We start from the raw sequence: 22,881 nt of genomic DNA on the forward strand, positions 1-22,881 counted from the left end.
TTGTTACAATACTGCAAAGATACTGAAATCCATTTTGCTTGGTTTTTGTTTCACTAGATCAGTCTCTGAAGACAGAGCCAGACTGTGAAACGAAAAGTACATTTACCGAGCTGCAATGGGTGGCTTTGCGTATCCATCATTTGTGCAAAGCTTTCTTCCTAGCGGACAAATCTATTGTTCAAATTGGAAACATAAACTCGCTTCGTAGCAAGATGATTTATTCATATTATTCTTTCGTCTCTAAGATGAGGACTTGGTGGAACAAACTAATGAGTTGAAGTACAAAATATATGAGAACATTAGAGTAACGTGGGCTAAACATCACAGGCTGCATTGTGTATTATTAGCCCTTTATTAAGGTGATGATGCTGTATTGATTCTATTTTCCTGGGCTTCAAAGCATTAGAACAATTAATGTCATACTATGTTATTGGGAAATAGTAATAAAAAGGAAAGCGTGTTTTTTTGTATTTTATCTCCTGATATAAATATTGAGCAAAGCAGTTATGAGCTTCCCATCTAGACATAATTCCTCTTCTGTAAGAGGGAAGAACTTCCAGAGCCCTGTGAATTATATTCAAAGCATGTGTACAGCATTTGAAAACATCAGACTTTAAAAGAAGGGTATATAGTGGCAGAGTTAGAAATACAAAAACATTGCAGAAATACAGTCAGACATGAAAGAGACTTGAGAATCTAGAAAATGTCAAAGCTAGAATGGGGCTTAGATCACAGAATGAGAGGACTGGAAATATAGAATGCAGACCTGGAAGGGAACCTTAAAAAGTGTCAAAATTAGAAGGAGACAGAACACAGAATGTCAGACCTGAGAGAAACCGTAAAATGTAAAATACAGAGCTAAAAGGACTCTTGGAACACAGAATGATAGAGCAGAAAGAGATTTTAAAACTTATGATGTCAGACCTACTCTAGAAGGGAACTTAGAACAGTGATTACTAACTTTTTTCCAGTAAAAAGATGCTTTTTTTAACATTTAAAAAAATCCTTAACTTAAAAAATAACATTAAATTTTTCAAAATTTCAAACATCAAAAAAAAGTGATTACCAACCTTTTTCCAGAAGGAAGATCCATTTTTAACATTTTAAAAAATTCTATATGATCATAGATGTACCATGGGTATCTGCTAATTGGGAAAATATAAGATGACAAAAAGCCTCTATAAATGTGGTACATTAATAAATGAATTTGTAATTTAAGGCAGCTGGGTAGCATAATAGATGGATAGAGTGCAAATAATGGATCAGGAGATGAGATCAGATCTGATTTCAGACTCTTATTGGCTCTAAAACCCTGGGCAAAATCAATTAACCATGTTTGCCTCAGTTTCACTTCTGTAAAATGAGTTGAAGAAGGAAATAGCCAAGAAAATCCCAAATGGGGTCCTGGATAGTCAGACAAAACTGAAATCATTCAACAAAAGCCAACAATTTATTAATCACTATGCTATCTTGTATTCATTTAAAAAATAACAATATAAATATATGAGACATTATTTAGTCTCCAGAGTCACATTTGCTTATTTATTATATCGGGTCACAGTGCATACCTTATTGGAAATAAAGATGAAAATGACCATGCTTATTTTGCATATATAAATTCCTTGTAATGACTGCATAGACCTCAGAAGTCCTGGGTCCATATGTTGGGAACCACTGCATTGAAACTTTGAATGGAGTCAGAAGAATCCATACAGATCACATCTTGATTTTGTATAAGAAAAACTAAGACCCAGAGAGGAGCATTGCCTTTCCCAATGTCACATGGTCAATTTGAGTGTCACAATTGGGATTAAACTCCAGGCCCTTGACTCCCAGTCTACGATTCTTTCTATTCTTTCTATTATACTATCTTGCCTCTCATACCAGTTTAAAGATAGGACACGTGCATCTTACTCCTTTTAGAAGCTCTCTCTAGATTTCAAAGCTAGGACTTTCCTAAATTTTAATTCACAACTTAAAACATTTTAATCTACTAAACACTTGAACTACTGAAACAATGTGGGGTGAAGGGAAGTGAAATTTTTTTAGCCTGAAAGTAATTTCCTAATGGACATCTATGCTAGTATAATATTAAATCCCTCTCCTCTTTCCCAGAAGACTAATAAAAATATATTTAATTTCCCATTTTTAAAAAATATCCATGCTAACCTGAACCAGTGAAATATCTGACTTCTACTTCATAAAGGATAGGAGATGAGGGACAGTCACTGTCCATACCAGAAACATGTTTTATGTATAATGTAAAAAAAAAAAAAAAAACCAAAAAACAAAAACCACTGAAAACAGGCTCAAACTCTGGTTGGCCTTTATCTTACCAGAATTACCTAAGAAAAGCTGGAATAACAATCACTGTGAAGTCCCATTGCTAGAAAACTTTAGTTTAGTCTCAAAAATACTATATGGCAGGAAATGCATATATTTTAAGTCCCAGGTCATAGATATAAACTGAGGGCTATAAAGTGGAAGTGATTTATTCTAGATTATATGTATAGCAAGAAGCAGAACTAGGATTCTAATGCAGGTCATCCAAATAGGTTTCAAAGTGCTTAGAGGACCGCATCTGGAATCAGCAAAAGCTGAGTTGAAATCCAGCCTCTGATCCTTACCAGCTCTGTGATCCTAGGCAAGTCACTCTGCTTGATTCAAGTTTCCTCATCTGCAAAGTGACAGTAGTCATAACACCTACTTTCCAAGGTTGTCATCCTGAGGATCAAATGAGATAATAATTCTAAAACTCCTGGCACACTGTAACCCCTTTATAAACATTAACTGTTGATATTATTAACAACTTCAAATCCAGTGTTTTTTCCACTGTGACTCCATGGTTGTAACAACAACTGCTACTCATCCAATACATACAGTTTGAGGATTTAACTATGCTGAAACTGCCTCCTCTCTATGCACTGTTGTCCCTATATCAGAAGAAATCAGTCCAAACCTTTGTTGCTTATCATCTCTTTGCAAAACTTGGTCTCTAAGATAATTTATGAGGGGAAAAAACAAACAAAAAGACAAAACTGCTGACTCTTTAAAGTTCTATGCTGCCCTTGACAGACACAAGTGATCTGATGCTCTGTACTTGATTTTTAGAGTGGAAGGACTGCTGAATATCAAGTACAAATACACAACCAAATACAAAGAATTTGGTTAGCCAGATTTCAGAGCTGAAACATTATTTCATAAAGCTATCAAGACTAGCCTGCGTCAAGTAGCATATTGTAGAAATTACAGACGAGTTAACTCAATATTGCTCAAAAATAACCTCACAATAGGATCTTCATCAATCCTTTGATTTGGGGGGTTTTCAAAAATGTAAGATTGCAGGATGATGGGATCTAGAGCTGGAAAAGACTTAAGAGGTCATTTAGTTTTTCTAGCCCTATTTCCCTGATGAGATAATTAAATGCTCATAATGTGTTGGGCACTATATTAAGTGCTATAGATGCCAAAAAAAGAAAAAGATAGTCTTGTCTCTCAAGAAGCTTATATTTTAATAGGGGAAGGCAAAACAAAAAGGAAAATTAAAAATAAGGGAAGAAAAGAAGGAAGGAAGGAAGGAAGGAAGGAAGGAAGGAAGGAAGGAAGGAAGGAAGGAAGGAAGGAAGGAAGGAAGGAAGGAAGGAAGGAAGGAAGGAAGGAAAGGAAGAAAGGGAGGGAGAGAGGGAGGGAGGGAACAAGGGAGGGAGGAAGGGTAAGCAGTGAAGAAAGAAAAGAAAATTCAGATTTCCCTTATACCAAGTCTATTACTCTAGCCACTATACCACTTAGTTTTTTGTTTGTTTGTTTGTTTTTAATATGGGATGGTGGTAGAGGGAAGGTTGACCAGTCACCACTCAGACATAAGGTCTAGAATAACTGACTCTTCCTTCATGGATATTTGTTCTCCAGTGAAACTATTTGAGGTAGATCAAGGAATGAAAGGAACAATGAAGAACTGGGTCACTCAATTCTAACTACTATCCTAAAGGGTAAATAGTCTTTCCAGTTGAACAAAACTTCTGGGTATTACAGAAACAAAAATGCTGGGTGATAGAATGATTACACAGTTCAGTTGGCTCAAAATCTTACATCCTTTCTCAGCTTCTCTATTAAATCATTCAGTTCTTAAGGTGAGTGTCCTAAGTATTCTCAATTCCCTGAACTCAGAAAGAAGCTATTCAACTGGTTACCCCTGTCACTTAAATTACTATCCATGGTCAGACCAGATTAATACTAAAAGGGAAATAATTGGGATGATGCTGGAGGCAGCTTCCAAAAACCAAGCTTTAAATTTTCTTTCTTCCCCCCCCCCCAGGCTGGGGTTAAGTGACTTGCCCAGGTCATATAGCTAGGAAGTGTTATGTGTCGGAGACCAGATTTGAACTCGGGTCCTCTTGAATTCAGGGCTGGTGCTCTATCCACTGTGCCACCTAGCTGCCCCCCAAGTTTTAAATTTTCAGTGTGAGCATTTATATCTTGGAAATTAGTTTGATTGTCTTGATATAAAAAATTATGAAGAAAATGGTAATAAATACCATTATTAAATGGTATTATTTATACCATTATATATAAAAGATTTCAACTTAAAAGTCCTCTGTGCTTTTTTGGATAGCCAGTTAAAATTTTTACCATAATGCGCTTGAATAAAAGGCATAGAAAAACAGCTTTCTCCAACTTCATAAATTTCTTTTTCTCTCATAAACTACTCCTAATGAGTCCAATATAGGTTCATAGAAAGAATTCATTTCTTCTGGTTTTGAGATAGAGGTATTTACATATATCTGTCCACGTATGGTGTCCACTATCCTAAAATTATCTTATAATTTACAGGACTGGTTTTCATCACTTATGATGCCAGAGAAGACAAATCATGCATTTTCCGTGATAATCTTTTATGAAATTTTATGTAAAATTTCTTGGTGTTTTGAGAGCTTGTCCTTTTAATGATTTCAAAGCAGGAAGGGTAAAATGACAAGGCCTATAGTATTTGTATCATATACCTCATATTGTTCAGTATATAACACTTACCAGTCTTTTGTGGGTTACCCCAGTAATTAGCCACAAAACCAAAGTGTTGTATAATTGATAGAGTATAATCGAAGTCAAGACCTTAATTCTTACATTTGCCTTTTACATTTTCTAGATGACTATAGGAAAATTACTTAGAGTTTCCAGGTCATAGTTTCCTTCTCTTTTAAATGATGGGGTTGAATTAGCTGTCCCCTACAGTGCTCTTCAGTTCTAAACTATAAGAGCCTATAATACTATAGAGCTAGCATGGGTGGAGATCTTTATTCTCCCCACAGAAAGTGTCCCATTATGGAGACATATAACCTGGTGGATTTATCAGTGCTTGACAGGTTCCAAAACCCTAAGGTGAGGTGTAGAAAGACTTACTCCAGAACCAACTCTACATAGATGAAGACTATAAATGACTCTGTCAGCAAGCATTGGTCTTGTTTCTCTCATAGTGACAAAAGGGGAGGGGAACAGGCAATTTGATATCAGGCTATAGATCTGGTACCTTTCTAAAAGTTGCGAATGTTTCCCAGTCTACTTTTCCAAAGGCATGGGAGTATCAGTTTCACCCTGGGCCCTTTATGCAGGCTATTTACAAACAAGAGTTGTTGTTTTCTAATGGGAAGCCTGGCACAATTTTTACATGTTTTCTCTTATGCTCTTATTATAGGGCAACCCACTGTACTTCAAATCTGCCAGAAATGTTACAGTGAATATACTCAATGACCAGACTAAAGTCCTTACTCAGCTTATCACAGGTAAGGAAGGAAGTGTGCGGCCAATCTATGGAAGAAACTGGGGGGCTAGACCATCAAGCTGTACTATTAAGAGTGAATTGTCTAAATCAAGCAGAGTATGTGCTTTAGAATGGTTCCCTCTATCCTAGCCAGTGACCACATGATAGCTGTATAGAAAGAAGCAACTCCCTAATATTTTCCATCATATTCCCAAAATATAAACAGGGAATTGGTTATTATTATCAGTAACAATTGGACTAATAAAAACAGACCATGGGGAAATGGTAATCAGCTGGCTCATGCAATTTATACTCAGTAACAAGCTGGCAGCATTCTGCTAGGATGTAGTAGAAGGAAAGAAAGGAAAGAGAAGAAAATCACTTTGTTCTTTTAGGACAAAATTGTACTTCTAGGGAGAAAATTCCAACTGCTTGGTTTGGAAATCAGGCGAAAAACACACAGATGGACATTTCCATTTGGAGAAGCCATTTGTCCTAGTGTTCCAAAATCTTACCCTGATAGAAACATCTGGAATTAACACAAATTAACCCAAGCTACTGGGAAACAGTTTCCTTTCATTGGCTAAATGCCCCTCTACCACTGGAAGAAAAATTCATTACCATTCATCTTTTTATGCTTGGGACTGAAGTTTGGGAAAGGCACTGGCTGCAGGTGGTTTGGAGTATGTTTTAAGGATGGGGTATATAAAACGATCATACCCTCCATAGATTGAGGAACTGAGGGATTGGCAGAATTGCTGAATGGCAGAGCCTGTAATCCATAAACATGTTGTTTCTGTGTTAGATTGGATTGTCGGCCTCACTTATATAACATCTGGCTGGCAGTCACAATGCTAAATAATTAAATAAACAGCTTCAGTAAGCAGTGATTTAAGTGTGTGTGTGAAAATTGCCTCAAGGAGAGAAATAAATCCAAACTCTAGCTCTCAGATTCCCACATTTGAAAGGAGTTGTTTAGACTGTTGATCATTTGCCACTTATTTGCAATGGAATATTTGGTTTCCTTGAGTGAGCCAGCTCTGATAAAGCTGGAACTACCTAAACCACTGTAGTTTAGGCAAACAAAGCCACCCTTCTCTCCCCCCCCCCCCACACACACACACACACTCTCTCTCTCTCTCTCTCTCTCTCTCTCTCTCTCTCTCTCTCTCTCTCTCTCTCTCTCTCTCTCTTTCTCTCTCCTTCCCTCCCTCCTTCTCTGTTTCTGTGTGTGTATCCCCCTTTCTCTCTCTCCCCCCTTCTCTTTCTATCCTTCCTTCTTTTTCTTGCCATTCTAGCACTCTGCTGCAGGGAAGGATAGAAATTAGAGATGGTTAATATGCAATTGAGCTCCACATTATGCTTGTTGACCAAAAAGTCCAATTCCAGCATGAATTTTTCTAGTCTTCCAGAAAAGCTGGTGGATAGGAAACTGATCTGGATCTGAATGAAAGCAAACAAATGAGCAAAATCCAAGCCTCCAATATAACCATAGTTTCTTCTTCTATTATGTAGTATACATAGACAGCAGACCAGAGGGTCCTCATAAAGTCCTATGACTTTCCTATGATTAAAAGATACCTCCTTATCTGAGACAGTAAGGTTATATAGTAAGAGCATTGAATTTGGGATCAGAGTTTCTGGAATCAGAAGTTCTAGAATCAGACTTTCTTCTGAAGATTACTTCTTGTATGCCTTAGATAAATCACCAATCTAAGCCCCCCCTTTCCTTCTGTGGGATGAAATTATCGATCATTTGAACTAGAAAATCAAAGTAGGCTCTCCCAGCTTTCAAACTTCGAGCCTACCTTATCAGATCAGATCATTACCTTCTTTTGAAAAGAAAGATTTGACCTGGCAGGCAAGAGAACATCAACAATCCACAAACTATAAATATTTTATGCAAGTCAATTATTCAGAACTTGAAAATACACATTTTCCCCATAGTATTATAAATGGCAAAGAAGTTGCCAGGCTAGCTTACAATGACAAAATTTTAACTCAGAATACATCTAAAATGTCAAATTAATAGTATCTAAAATCTGGAATCCCTACCAAGCATTAAGGGCACTAGGTTTCCTTCGGCAAGTGGCTCAAGACACCAATTGTAGGGGGATGGTACTAGTGGTAAGGTAGTAGGGTGTAGGTAGCTGTTTTCCACAATGTTGACAAGTTGGGACCTGCAGATGAAAATAACACTTTCTTCCTTGATGAGATATTCATTCTGGTGCTTAGTATGGAGCTCATTAGGGATGCAGGCATGCATGTATTGTCCAACTTTACCTTCCTCCTTAGAATAATGATTTTCTAGTCCCAATGTGGGACTTAGACAGGGAGTTAACTTAGAGAATATTCTTTCTCTTGGGCATTCTTTCATTCCCTTTGCCTTTCCCTCTAGATTCCATTTTTAAAATTCCAGCCATGTTTAGATTAGACGTTTGGCAGCTGTGAGTGAAGCAGACAAAAGGACAAACCTTCCATATTATTGAGCCAGAAGCTACACTGCACGATCTCAACTGGAGCTGCCAAGTGCTGAGCTTTAAACACCCAGATAGTGCTGGCCCTTGGTAAATTCCATTGTGTGCTCTGGGAAGCCCTTAAAAGGAAGATAACTTAATTGTGTCCTGCACTATGAGTTTAGTGAAATAATTTAGGGTTTTTCTTCTGTGTGACTATCAGACAGGCCTGAAGTTAGGCGAGGCTTTGGGTTTAGAATTAGCTCAAGGGTTTGTACCCAGAACAATATCTCTACAGGAATTAAACTTGTTCTTTGTGAGATTCAGGGACCAATCTTTTCCCTTCTGAATAAAACTGGTATAAGGAGGAACCAGTATTAAATTCCTTTTATCCAAACTCCAGAATATCTAGGTAGTTATTTGTGTCTGTTTAGGGGGAAATGGGTATGGGAATGGAGGATTGGAGAAATCCATCATTGCAGTTTCTTTTGAAAGCTGGAGATTTAAGATTATGTCATTGTTTCTATAGTGAAGACAATGTAATTTAGTGTAATGTATACCCATACTGGGAATCCATACCCCTAGGTTATAGGTGTTGCTCTATCACTAACTCATTCTGTTATGTTGGGCAAGTTAGTCTCCCTCTCTGGGCTTCACTTCCCTCCATCTTATACTTATTGGTCTGAGCCCCCTCTATCTGTAAAATTATTTTGTTTTTCTTTTCCATTTCTATGCTATTTCATTTTTGCTCTGGTGGTTGACCCTGATCTTAAGTGACCCAAACCATACAAAGAGATCAGGTATGCAAAATGAACTAATATGGAAGAAGTGCTCTAACAAAAGCCCTTCATTTTCTATGCAGAGTTAGTCTTTTAGACAAAATAGATCTTGGCTTCAGGTAACAGTAAGTCAGGGCAAATTCTCTAAGTAGCTAGCAATTCCCATGTTTTAAATACTGCCCCTGTGGGTAACTAGTATAAACTCTCTAAAGAGTACTTCTACTTCAGGACTTTTAACAGATTTGCATGATTTAAACCTAAAAGAGTGAAAAAAAGATTCCTCAAGTGCCAAGTTCCTGGACTGAATCAGAAAAATTTAGAATTAGAGGAAATTTTAAATGATGGTTTTGTTCATCACTCTGTTGTCATCCAAATCAGCTAAAGAGAAAAATCTGTATTGTTTTTAAAAACTCTAGGGAGAAGGTTACATAACTTTCCCCAGAAAACAAGTTCAATATTTAATATCCTGGGAATTAACTTACATCTGGGCATAGCTTTTTATTTGAACATATGAGATATGAATATAAAACATTTTAAATGTTTTTTGTGTGACTTGTAGGAATCATTACTTAATAGAGCTCACATTAACTTCCCAGATAGCATCTTGATTTTTTATTTATAATGAGAAAACAAGCTTATTTGATATACAATCATAATTTCTTTTTCTTCTCTTTCTATTTCCCATATGCAATATAGGTCCCAAAGCAGTAGAAGCTTATGGAAAAAAATTTGAGGTGAAAACCGTCGATGGAAAATTGTTGTTTTCTGCAGATGACAATGAAGTAGTGGTTGGAGCAGAAAGATTAAGAGTCTTAGGTAAGGGATCTTTTCTTTGACTAAAATGGTATGATCTTTCTATGCAAGTTTCAAATGGAAAGGATCAGAAGAGGAAGAAATGGAGAATTTAGAAAAAGATGGGGTTGAACTATCTCATTAAGAAAAGTCAAGAGAATTTCTACAGTACCAAGGTACCAGGCAACATATCCTGGGTCAAGTGTACAAAATGAGGAAGTACACTAGGCAATTTAGCATAATGTAAAGGACATTTATTCTGGAATAATTGAACCCAGATTTTACTCTTTTTGTGACCTTGAGCAATTCAGATGCCAATCTCTGGAACTTAATTTCCTCATCTGTTCAGTGAAATGGATTGGTTGACATGATGTCTAAGGTCTTGTTCATCTTTGTCCATAATAGGCCATGAATGATAGTTCAACATTCAACTGATATAAAGGAGAATAGATTATAATGAAAGGTATCATAGTATAAATTAAAAGAGCACTGGATCTGGAGTCAAAAGGTCTGATTCTGATATACCTTTGCGATTAATACCTTTGTGACATTGAGGAGGTTAAGTAACCAGCTTATCCATAAAATAAAAGGGTTGGACAAGAGGAGTTCTAAGAGTTCTACCTTCCAGCTCTAATAAAACAATCAGTAAACCAACAATCACCCATTTAAAATTTAGTTTGTGCCAAAAAATATTCTGTATAGTGGAGATGCAAAGATAATGATGAAACAGTTAGACTCTGCCCACAAGCAGGGAGAGGCAATAATTATATATTTTAGAGTGTATATATATATATATATATATATATATATATATATATATATATATATATATATTCCAAATCTAAATCTCCAATTACTAGTTCCATTGGCAGGCAGGATCCCTAGAAGATGACTGAACACTTCTCTTTCCACCTCTACACCTTACCAATTCTAGAGGTAACCATAAGAGCCTCAGGTTTTTGGAACAGCCTTTCATGAGCTCCCATTGGTATGCTTCCCACTGATTATCAGTCAGTAATCACAGTAAAATTCTAGAAAATATATTTATTAATGTGCTATAGTAAGATCAGTTGGAACAAAAGATTTCTTGCTGGAAGTCTAAAAAGTATTTTCTCATGAATATTCACAAGTTCATAGAAAGAGTAAGCTCAAAAAGTACAGAGGTAGGGAAGTACACATATTGTGTACTCATGTGTCAAAGGGGTGACATAACTCATCACCCTTTTTTTTAAACTCCATAAACAGTATTCTATTCTAATTCAATGGGATACATGCCTTGAAGTTACTTGAAGCATCAACTCTGACCTCAAGTTATCATCTAGCCAGGATCTTGATTGATAAGCTCATTAGAAATCATCACAGCAAAATGACTGTCCTGATAAAAGCTGAAGGAGAGGAAAAGGGAAGGAATAGCGGAAAGGATTCTGGACTAAATCACAGACTGAAGTTCTAATACTGTTATCTGCATGTTATCTTGATTGGGTTCTTTCATCCTCTGCATGCCAATTTTCATCTCTATAAAATGAGAACCATGGATTAAATATCTATAGAGCTCTCTTCAGGGAGGACATAGTCAGTTTTCTGTCCTCCAACTCTGACATTCTATGTTCTGTGTTTCAAAGTCCTTTCTAGTTGTGATATTTGGAGACAGAGATCCAAGTTCAAATCCTTCATCTGCCACTTCCTATCTACCATTATCCAAGTCATATAATCTGTCTGGACCTTTATTGTTTCTTTATTTATGAAATTAAACTAGACATCATCTATCTATGGTTCCTTCTAACTCAAATCTATAATTTAGTGATTCTACTCTATTTACTCAATTCCAGAGAGCATTGTGGCACAATAGAGAGAGGGTCACTCTTGGGGTCAGTGTTGCCTCTAACACAAAACTGATTGGATGATCATGGGCAAATCACAATTTCTCAGTATCCCCAGCAATCTTCTAAAAATGTCAGTTTTCCAAGTGTGGAATACTACACCCCACCCTAAACTCAGATCTTTTCAGGAGTTTTCATAATAATATGAAGACAATTTGATTTCTAATATGGTTAAGATTGAGAGATATAGCTCACATGAACAAAAGTTCTTAGGTGGTGGTATGCATATGGGAGCACCAATAACTATAAAAGTGTAAAGGGGTTCTGAGACCAAAAATATTTGAGAACCACTACTCTAAGATTATAATTTAAAATGAACAACAAATTAAACTGCTGAATGGGAAATTGCATACCCAGTATTTTCCCTACAGATAAAATCTCTCTGTCTCTGTCTTTGTCTCTGTTCTTTTTTCCCCTCTTACACACATACACACACGCATGTGTCTCACATACATATGTGTGCATTCACATATTTGTATATGCATATATATATTCATATTTGTGTACATGTATATATCTATGTATATAAATGCAAATATATTGTATGAATATGTTTAGATGTATATATGCATGTATGTATATAGATTTATGAGTAGCCTCAAAGATTCAGAGAAACATTACTTGGGGTCAGAAATGATCTGTATAGGGAAAGGCAAACTCTTCAAGTGCCTTCTAAGCTATTTCTGACCATGAGATAAATAAAGAAAATCATATCCCCTCTTCCCCTGCCTATTAGAATAAATCCTTTACTAGCACTAAAATCATCCTACAGGGGGAAAAAATGATGGTACTTTTAGCAAGACAGTTTTGCACAAACTGATTTTAGCACTTGCCATTAGTTACTGTGGAATGTTATGAGTCACAAGCTAGCTTTAAGGTCTGATTTTGAAAAGCTTAAGGATGATTTTGGTTGTTCAAATGCTTGGGTTTTATCATTGTTTAAATGATCCTGCTGTGGTATATTAAAAAAAAAAATAACATGTCCTCCCTCCCCCCCAAATTATTTATGCTGATGCCTTGAAGCTAACATGAGCTTCTTGTCCTGATACTGCTTTTTTTTTTTTTTTTTAAATCACGGTTTCGTTTCTGGAGGTTTTTCTTTCAAAATCAGAGCTTTGGGAACATCTGCCTCTGTCAATGTTGAGGAACATTTACTTTTTACTCAGGAATGGGGAAATGAAACTCTGTGATAAATATCCCTGCCATTACCCAAGCTTGTAGGACTTGAAACAGACCACTTCCTCAATCTCATACTCAAGTCACTGAAATGTCTATAACCTGTGGCTAAATGAACTCCCAGGAATATGTTCCTTCAGTGAGTGGAGGTTAGGACAAGATGCCTCTCAGGTAATTTTATTTTCAGGTAAATGAAAAGCTTTTATCTGCCAGTAGATAAATCACACAAACTCTAGGGAAGTTTCTAATTCTCACTGATGGTAAGATGTCCTGGTCCTCATCATCTTTGGCCCTGAACCTTTTATTGGTCTGAGGTGAGTTTTGTGAATATGTTAGGCCATTAAGGAAGGTGAACTGAGGAAGAGCTATAGTACAGTGATAGGGTATCATTTTTTTGGTGGGAGAAGGGCAAGAAGGGTGTTATTGTGATTGTTTTATTATTTTGCTACCAGGTTCCTTCTACCTTCTATTCCCTTCCTTTACCACAGCTGAATGTGTCTTAAGTTTTCTTATTTTTATATACATATATTGTACTTAATTTATACTTTAACATATTTAACATGTATTGGTCAACCTGCCATCTAGAGGGGGTGAAGGAGGGGGAAAATTGGAACAAAAGATTTGGCAATTGTCAATGCTGTAAAATTACCCATGCATATATCTGGTAAATAAAAAATATAATTAAATTTTTTAAAAAAGGTTTTCTTATCTTTAAATGAAGATATCAAAAGAAATTCTGGCTTAAGACTGTGTTAGAGCAAAGCAAATTTGAGATATTATGTCTGATTCTGGTATGCAGGTCTAACTCTAAGAAAAATGGGGAAATAGGGAAAGTGAAGGAACTGGGATAATTCCCTTTGAAAAGGAGATAGGAATATAAAGGAAACTAATTGGGCTCTGTTTCTCAAGATTCAATAACCATCTTCCTTTAGCTTAGGTAGGATTTCCCCAGGCTTTGGGAATGACTATTTGGGCTTACTCGCCTACACAGTGCCACATGCCCTAGATTTCTATATCTCTTCCTCATCAAAAATAATCCATCTCAAATCTCAGTTATTTAAGATCCAGTTCTCTTCCCATATAAATCAGAGACTCTAATTCAAAATTAGGGGTCTCTGTGTAATAATAGTTTAAGTATTAACAACTCAAAAGAATGATCTTGGATTTTGTCACTGTTCTTCATTGCCTTAGCCCAGAGGACAGAAAAATGTCTTTGGAGCAGGGCTACCAGAGAAGACATAGTGGGGTATCTCCAAACATATCCTATGGCTGATTTGCTGTGCTCAAAGAAAGGGTTTACCTTGTTTTGATACGGGCTATGAATAGTGTAGTGTCTTTTCTTATGCAAAGACTACTGAACCTAAAAGTTAAAACACTTGGGTTCTTAGTCCCAGCTCTTCCACTGATTAGCTGTCACTTGGCATTCTTGTTTCTATAATCTTACCTATAAAATTGGGGAAATCATATCAGTCAACCTCTAGCTTATGAGGGCTATTTTGAAGCTCATTCAAATTTAAATAACTCTGAAAGAAAAAAATATAAATATAATACAGCATCAGGCAATAGTGGTATTCACAAAAAAAGCCTGATTCACCTAAAAATAAATATTCTTTATTACAGTCTTAGACAAGACATAATGATGATACTTTATGGTCTCATGTGGAATCATACAATCTGAGATAATTAGAAGAATATTTTATTCAAGAGGATGCTGTAGACAATTTAAACCTGGATTTCAGTAGAGCACCTAATAAAATCACTTACAATTTAATTGCTATTTATTGCCACTACTTTTGTTGTTATTATTGATGAAACCCAATAATATGTTATCAATATACAAGTCATGACTTTCCAAGGCCTCTTTTAACATTAGTAATATCATCATCATCATCATCATCATCATCATCATCATCATCATCATCATCATCATCACCTTCACTTATGAAATCTAACAATAGATTATCAAAGGACAAGTCAAATGGACAATTTTCCTGGACCTAAATTTCCTTAATAATAAAGCAACACTATTCTATACAATGGTCTCTGAAGTCTCATTCAGCTCTCAATTTATAATCCTATGGTCTCCTTAGTGTTACAAATTGTTGAGCACCTTGAGCTTTACTTTTAAAGAAATATAGTAACACTGAAACTGAAAGACTAGGGGGGATGGGTGATAGTACTGACATTTCTAAAAAGCATGTTACATATCTGAGCTCATGCAACCCTTCGGGCATTATTACCAGCATTTCTGCCCTTCTTATATTGTTTTTGGTCCAAATTTCATTGTCATAGAGAATTCCCAATGGAGAAATTCCTTTTACCATGAAAATCATCAACTCCTCTACAAATTATAGCATTAGACTGTTGCTAATGCAGATGAAAGATTTAGTGGTTTTCCTGGGGTTATATGATCATTATATTTCCGTGGCACAACTTGAATTTTAGTTTTCCTAACTCTGAGGCCCTCCCTCTAATTATACCAGGATGTTTCCGATTTATAGGTGAAGAAATTGAGATTTAGAAATTAAATAACTTGGCAATAATCATATACCTCAGTAAATCCCAGAGGCTGAAATCAAATCCAGGATTTCTTGACTTCAGATCCAGCATCAATCTTCTTTCTTCCTCTATGTGTGGACATTGTTTTAAATGAATTTCCAAATCTGTTTTAATTTCTTTTCAACAAAAATTTCTTGAATACCGACTACATGCATGACACTGTGCTAGGCACTAGGGAATACAGATATTAAAAGCCATAGGGACCTTTGCTCTCAACAAACTCATTATCTAGTAAAAAATATATATATATGAAATATAACAGAAACAAGTATAATGCAGTGAGGGTTAAAAAAAAATGAAGATAAAATGTTTTAAGAAAATCTAAGGAAAGGAGCCTGCCAGATGGCATAGTGGATAGAACAATAGCCCTGGGATCAGGAGGACCTGAGTTCAAATGTGCCCTCAGAAACTTAACACTTGCTAGCTATGTCACCCTGAATATGTCACTTAACTCCAATTGCCCCACAAAATATAATAATAATAATAATAATAATAATAATAATAATAATAATAGTAAAAATGAAAGAAAAGCTAAGAAAGGAAAGAATTTTCCCAACTAGAAAAATCAGGAAAGCCTTCATAAAGGAGATGTGGGACAAATCTAGGCTTTAAAGGATTTAAATTGTAAAAAGATTGTAAAGGATTTAAATAGAGATATAGAGGAGAGTTTAAGTGTCTTCAAATTACACCTCCTCTCCTTTAGTAAAACCCTCTCCCCCTCATTAAGGGTAGTGACTATATTTTAATGGATTTCTGCCTCATTACCATTTTAGTGCACCTAGAAATAGTTTTTTTATGAATAAGAAACATGAGTTGCTTCTTAATGAATGTTTATAAAAATCATGCAGTTAACTTTGCTCCTTAATCATTAGATGAATTATTTGATAATGTGGCAACTTGAAAGAAAGAGGGGAAGAATGAACAGCTCAAATTTAAACACATTAATGCCCATTTTGCAATGCTTTTGTACCTGATTGTGACATGTGTGCTTAAGGCAATAGTATGATTGCCTTAATAGTATGATATGTTGACCACAAGTGGTGAGTATATATTTGTTCTGGAAAGTTGATTGAGACAAAATGTCATCCAAATGCATGTCACAAATTATTGTTCATGATATTCCAAAGAACATCAAAGAAAAAGGAGAATAGTCTTGAAAAATAGAGAACAAAATGGAGCATGAAATACAGCTCTACACACTACTAATCCTTCTCCTCCTTCAATAAATGATTAATTATTCAAAGTTCTAAGAGCTAAATTAGTTTGGTGGTTTTGGCACAAGGGAAAAGGAAAAATTTGTGAAGCTTTAGTCTTTCTCTTTTCCAATCCCTCCTCCACAGAGCTGACAAATAATCTTGTTAACATTCAAGTCCTGGTGTATTACTCTGTGGTTCCCTGTTGCCTCTAGAATAAAATATGTGATGTCTTCTGGACCTCTATCCATGGGATTTTTTTTTTTTTTGACAAAGATATTGGAGTGGCTTTCCGTTTCCTTCTTCAGTAGCAAATATCGGTCACACAGCTAGGGAATATCTGGGGTCACATTTGAACTCAAGCCTTCCTGACTCCAACTCCAGTACTCCATTTATTGTCACTTAGCTGCTTTGCAGAGCATTTAAGACTATCCAAAATCTGGCTCCACTCTACCTCTTCAGCCTTATTTTACATTGCTCCCATCTACCTACTTACATTTTGCTGCAGGCAAAATGGATTATCCTGTTTAGGGTTTCTTAAACTTTACTTAGTAAACCTACTTTGCTTAGTAAAGTAAATTTTATTAGGTTTAAACTTAAACTCCCAATTTCTTTTTCACTAGAGAAATGTTTATGCAATCTCAGGTATATGAATATACAAAATAGATATAGAAATCAAACATTTACTGACAGTCATACTTTCATGCCCCCTACATTCATTTGCATAATCCCATATGGGATTGTGAACCACAGTTTAAGAAGTTTTGATATAGTAGCTTGGACTGCATTGGGAGTCAGAAAGACTTGAGTTCTAATTCTGTCTCAGTTGCCTACTTTCTAAGTGTGAATTTAGGAATCACATGATGGTTCTCAGCTTCAAGTTCCTCATCTCAAAGCAAATGTAACCACACTTAAGTCATAAAGTTGCTACAATAGTTCAATTACTTTATAAAATGATAGTTATTATGATGTTCTCTCGCCTTGGCATTCCATTTTTAACCTTTTTAACAAAGTAGCCTCCTATGCCAGGAATGTGTGCCTCTTAGCATCTCAAAATGCTTTCAGAATCCTTATTTTTCAGTCAAGTACTTCCTCTAAAAATGGTTCCATGATATTTTTCACAGTTAGTATACCCTTCTTCTCTCTCCATTAATTTTTTTTTAATTTATCTTAACATAGTATGTGTGGAAGAAAATACTGTGAGATAAAATAAATAATGTGATCCCAGATTATGGAAAGTCTTGAATGCCAGGAAAAAAGTTTAAATTGTACTTGGATGGCAATAGTGAACCACTGAAAACTTTATGGATGGGGGAATAGCATGTGGAGAAATAACACGAATGAGGCAATCAGGGTTTTATAGCAGAGCATCAAAATGTAGAGATTGCAGAGTGCATTTAACTCCCTTCTACAGAGAAAAATAATTTACTTTAGAACTTATTTAGTAAAAATAATTAATTAAAATAGAAAAATACAGATGTGATATTTTCTCATCCATGTGGCTATAATCCATCTAAGATGCTCTATCCATCCCTATTCTATTGACCTTGACAACATCATTCCTAGCAGTGATTTCACAATGTCCTGTAATAAATATCTTAGCTTATTATTTGAGTTTCCTCTCTACTTACTTCTACTACACTTCTCTACTTACCTAAATTTGACTTATAAAAAAATATTTCAATTAATCAGTCAAAAAACATTTATTAAAAGCATTTGTCAATATGTGTCAGTGTCTGGGTCCCGGTTATATTTTGGGGGGAGGGGCATCTGGACCTATGATTTCAATGGTATAAAGAATTCTTGTTGGGTTAGCTAGGTGGCACAGTGGATAGAACACCAGCCCTGAAGTCAGGAAGACCTGACTTCAAATGTGATCTGGGGCACTTAACACTTCCTGGCTATGTGACCCTGGGCAAGTCACTTAACCCCAACTGCCTCAGGGAAAAAATAACAATTCTGGAACTAAAATTTCTTTTTGCTAAGGAAGATTGGCATCTTCTGATGTTTACAATCATTTAGTTGCCTTTAGACAGTGAGAGATAAGATGATTTGGGTTAAATGGAACTTGACTAAGATAATTTTTAGCCAAAGAGGGCTTCTGTCATCTAAGTTTGGCCATGGAATCTGAATCAGGCTCATGTTAATGGAATTTTTTATAGAGCCTTTTATTTCCTTTATAGCTAGATTTTTATTATTTAGGGGGGAGAAGCAGAAGGGTTATTTTCATCTACATGGGAAATTTCCAGTGTGGAAAATTAAGCAGATACATAACTAATCTATAACTTACAGGGTTAGAACATTCATTATTTCTAGTACTGAAAATTTGTGACATGTCAGGTCTTCCTGACTACCATATTTCCTTCTTATCCTCTAAAACAAGCTGTCTTTCTTTTATTCTTTAATTAGGAAAAAAAGTGGCTTTTTAAAATTCTATTCAATAGTTTGACTAAATAGAGGATTCCTCACTATTCAGTTTCCATAAGCCTCTAAGCTGTATTCCTATAAGTGTCAATGGTATTGACTTAAACACTATGAAAGGTTATCAGCAAACCTACTATGTTGGAGTACTACATTGCCTTTCTATACAGATAATGCTCTTTTTGTACTGCAATTATCTATTCCTTTGTCATACTTCCCCAGGAGACTATAAAGGCCTTTGAGTATGAAGACCTTGTCCTATTGATCTTATTTTTTTTTTCCCAGGGCTTAGTGGGTAGTTAATTAACAGTAATAATTGCTATTATTAATAAGTAATTGCTCACCTTCATGTAGCCTTTTAGGATTGGCATTTTTCTCAAGACAAGCTAAGTAATAAGACTATTCCAATTTTTTTTTTTTTTTTTAATGAGGAAGCAGAGTTGATGTGATTTACCCACATTCACTCAGCAAGAAAATTCAGAGATGGGATTGAATAAGGTTTTATTCCAAGGACTCTGCTGTGTAATAATGAAGGAAAGAAGCAGTGAATCAATGAGTGAATCAGTAACAGAAATAAATTCACATTACTCCTTTTCCTTGAGAAGGGAAGTAGATAAAGAGCCTTATTCCATAGCTGTTTAGTATCAGGGCTAAGACGGCTAAGATTTGCACTCAGGTGCCCAGATTCTAAATCTATTCTTCCAATTATGCCAAAATGAAGTTTGCCATTTTCTGTGTAGAATAATGCTATATTTCTTTGATCTCTTTGAAGTACAAGCCTCTGATACCAGAAGTACCATATATATATATATATATATATATATATATAAGAATAATGTGTAAGAAGACTACCATTTTGGGGATCATCTGCTTGTATGACTAATGTAAAGTGCTAATCTTTAAAAAAGTGTTCAAGGTTACAGAATGAGCTGCTGCTATCATGGTAGAAATGTACTTGGTAATCATAAAGTTGAGGCAGACCATTATCCTGTAAATTTTTATTTTATACAAGGTAAAAGACATATGAATAGTAGCCTAGCATACGGCCTTACATAAATAAAGTACTTGATAAATATTTGTTAAAATAAATGGAATAGGAAAAAAAAAACTTATTCAAGTAACTTAACCCACAACTTCTTAAACATTTTCCATTGGCAATCCCTTTTTGCCTGAGAAATTTTTATTATATGACCCTGGTATATGGATATATAAAATAACTAAACAAATCAAATATTTACTGATAGTGAATCATAATTTTGTGGCCCCTGCATCATTTATGAGTTGCTCAGCTGTGGGGTTGTGATCCATAGTTTAAGAAGCTAGGACATAGATTAATTTAGTACGTATTCACTCATTCAGAAAGAACTATTTTAAGTGCCTGCTAGGTGCAAGGCACTCATGTATGAATAGAGAGGACACAAAGGTAATAGATGTCATAATTTATCAGGTAAGTATTATAGACAAAAAATTTCAATAATTATATAATAGAATAGAATGTGTTAGGGGCACAAATCATTTATCTTCTCTTAGATTCAGTTTCCTATTCTTTAAAATGGGGGTAATAAAGACACTCGGTTTATATGGTTGTTGTGAGAAAGATCAATTGAAAAAATATATGCGAAATTTTTTGAAAACTTATGAGCTCATTCTGTCTCTATCTATATAATTAGTTATTATCATTATTCAAATCTTATAATTGTAAAGATCTTAGAAGAAGTGTCATTTCTCAGGCTCTGGACCACAAAAGTATGGCTGGATCATAACAGGTGGAAATGAAAAAGGCCAGACAGAAGGGAGAAGGAAGTTCTAGGGATGAATGAAGAAAAAGTGTAGAGGAGAAAAAATTGAATGAATATACTTTCTATGAGGTAAGGGACCATAACTAACTTAAGCTTCAGAGTTCCCATAAGAACTATCACAATACTGTCAGACTTAGTGTTTGAGCTTATTGTAGTTATAAAAAGCCAAATGTGTTGCTGAGTAAGCAGTCCAGAGATACTGGTGTTTGGGGCACATAGAGACAGGAAGGATTGTGAGACACAGCTGAAAATGCAAGGAAGAATAGTATTATGGGAGACAAAGGACTTTGAATCATGAATCATTTTAAACCCATATGAGGGAACAGCAAATGTCTCTGAGATAGGAAGGCAAAATGAGACTGTTGCAGCACCCACTAATTGAATATCAAAATTATTTTCTATCAGTTAAGACCCACTTTTTTTTTTCCTGAAAGGAAGTCCACAGACAAGTCCAAGTCAATGTATCTAAGAAGCAATCTAATGAAAACAGCAGGGGGAAACATAACTTTGATTTTCATTAATTACCAATTTCATTTAATAATAAATTGGACATTATAGCTTTTATAAACAAAGCATAATCATAAAGCATTATTCTAACTCTTAATTAACTATTCTCTAGATTAGTTTTAAAATATGTCCTCTAGATGCCACTTGATGCTAATTACCCAAGTTACATTATTATCCATTCAAAAACATTTTAATTAAATCTAAAGCTATTTAAATTAGCATAAGTTTTATAGAAATTAAAATATGGTCTGATGATTAACTTATTCTTTTAAGGATTCACTAGTTGACACATCAGGATTCCCTAGAGCCTCCAAATCAATTTATATGTTATATTTAGAAGGTAGTCTTGGGTGAATCTTCCCATTACATTCCAACAATTAATATTAATGATGATAGGAAACTTTTTATTTAACAGTATCTCTAAGAAAATCTATATATAGTTGTAGTAAGCCTTCACAAGCCTTCACCCATGAAAGTAGCAATTTTTGATTTACCTACATGATCCATCTTTAGATCTTTGATAAGGGTATCAAAGAAGAATTTATAAGCATAGACATCTTTCTTCCATGGTACTAATTTCAAAAGATTAACAGAACCAAGAGAACTCTGTATAATTAAAAGCAATATTATTTTAAGAACAACTTTGAGTAACTAAGTGATTTTGACTATTATAAAAACCAATATTATCTACAGAATACCTTAATGAAGGAAGATACTATCTACAATCAAAGAAAGAAGTATGTATGAATGATTTTTACATATATATGTGTGTGTGTGTGTAGATAATTGTGTCTAATAGTAGCCATTACTAGGGAAAAGAGAGAGATAAGAGAAAAAAAAAGTTACATGATAATTTGTTTATATATTTCAAAGGAAAAGCAAATTGTACAAAGTAGATTTGCAATTTCATTTACAATCATCCATTTTTCTTTACCATGTTATGAAAATGTTTGGTTTTTTAAATATATAATTTAATTATAATAACTAAAAATCATAAAAGAAGATATTGATATATTGTTGACATAATACATTAAATAACATAATAAATTAAATTTTCAAAAAAGATTGGGAATAGCATCCAAATATTCTTCACATTCCCTTTTCAGAACATGACAAAATTCAATTAAATATTGTCCAAGACTTCACCTGCTTTAAGTTGTTGTCCAACTCTAATGTTATGTATGCTAAGACCATTCCAGTTCTGACATTATAAAATAAACTATGTTCTAAAATTCTTTTCAATTCTAATGCCTTAGGGTTTGGATTCTTCTCATTTCTCAATATTCTATGCTCTTAAATCATTTATGGCTTTAATATTGTAGAATTCTTAATTTCCCTTAACTATCTCATTTAATTTGCTACTTCTCTGTTGGGATGAATAGCATCCTTCATCATTGTCCTCTGGGGTCATGGTTGGTCATTGTGTTGATCAAAATTCCTAAAGCTTTATTTTTACAGTGTTGTTGTTAAAGAATAATTTATTCTCCAGACCCTGCTGTCTTCACTCTGTATGAGTTCATACAAGCTTTCTCAGATTTCTCTGAAACTATTCCTTCTCTCATTT

General features: G+C 34.9%; 1 protein-coding gene across 7 annotated transcripts in view; it reads left to right on the top strand.

The window, feature by feature from the left end:
* The window catches only part of SGCD (sarcoglycan delta), a 1,341,685-nt gene that overhangs the window by 1,177,689 nt on the left and 141,115 nt on the right, over positions 1-22,881 (top strand). For all 7 annotated transcript variants that reach the window (XM_074291900.1, XM_074291902.1, XM_074291901.1 and 4 more), the window contains 2 exons: positions 5,690-5,777; positions 9,687-9,806. In XM_074291900.1, coding sequence (XP_074148001.1) covers positions 5,690-5,777; positions 9,687-9,806 — 208 coding nt within the window. The remainder of the gene's footprint in view (positions 1-5,689; positions 5,778-9,686; positions 9,807-22,881) is intronic.

This window comes from Sminthopsis crassicaudata, chromosome 2, assembly GCF_048593235.1.
Source record: "Sminthopsis crassicaudata isolate SCR6 chromosome 2, ASM4859323v1, whole genome shotgun sequence".
NCBI lineage: Eukaryota > Metazoa > Chordata > Mammalia > Dasyuromorphia > Dasyuridae > Sminthopsis > Sminthopsis crassicaudata.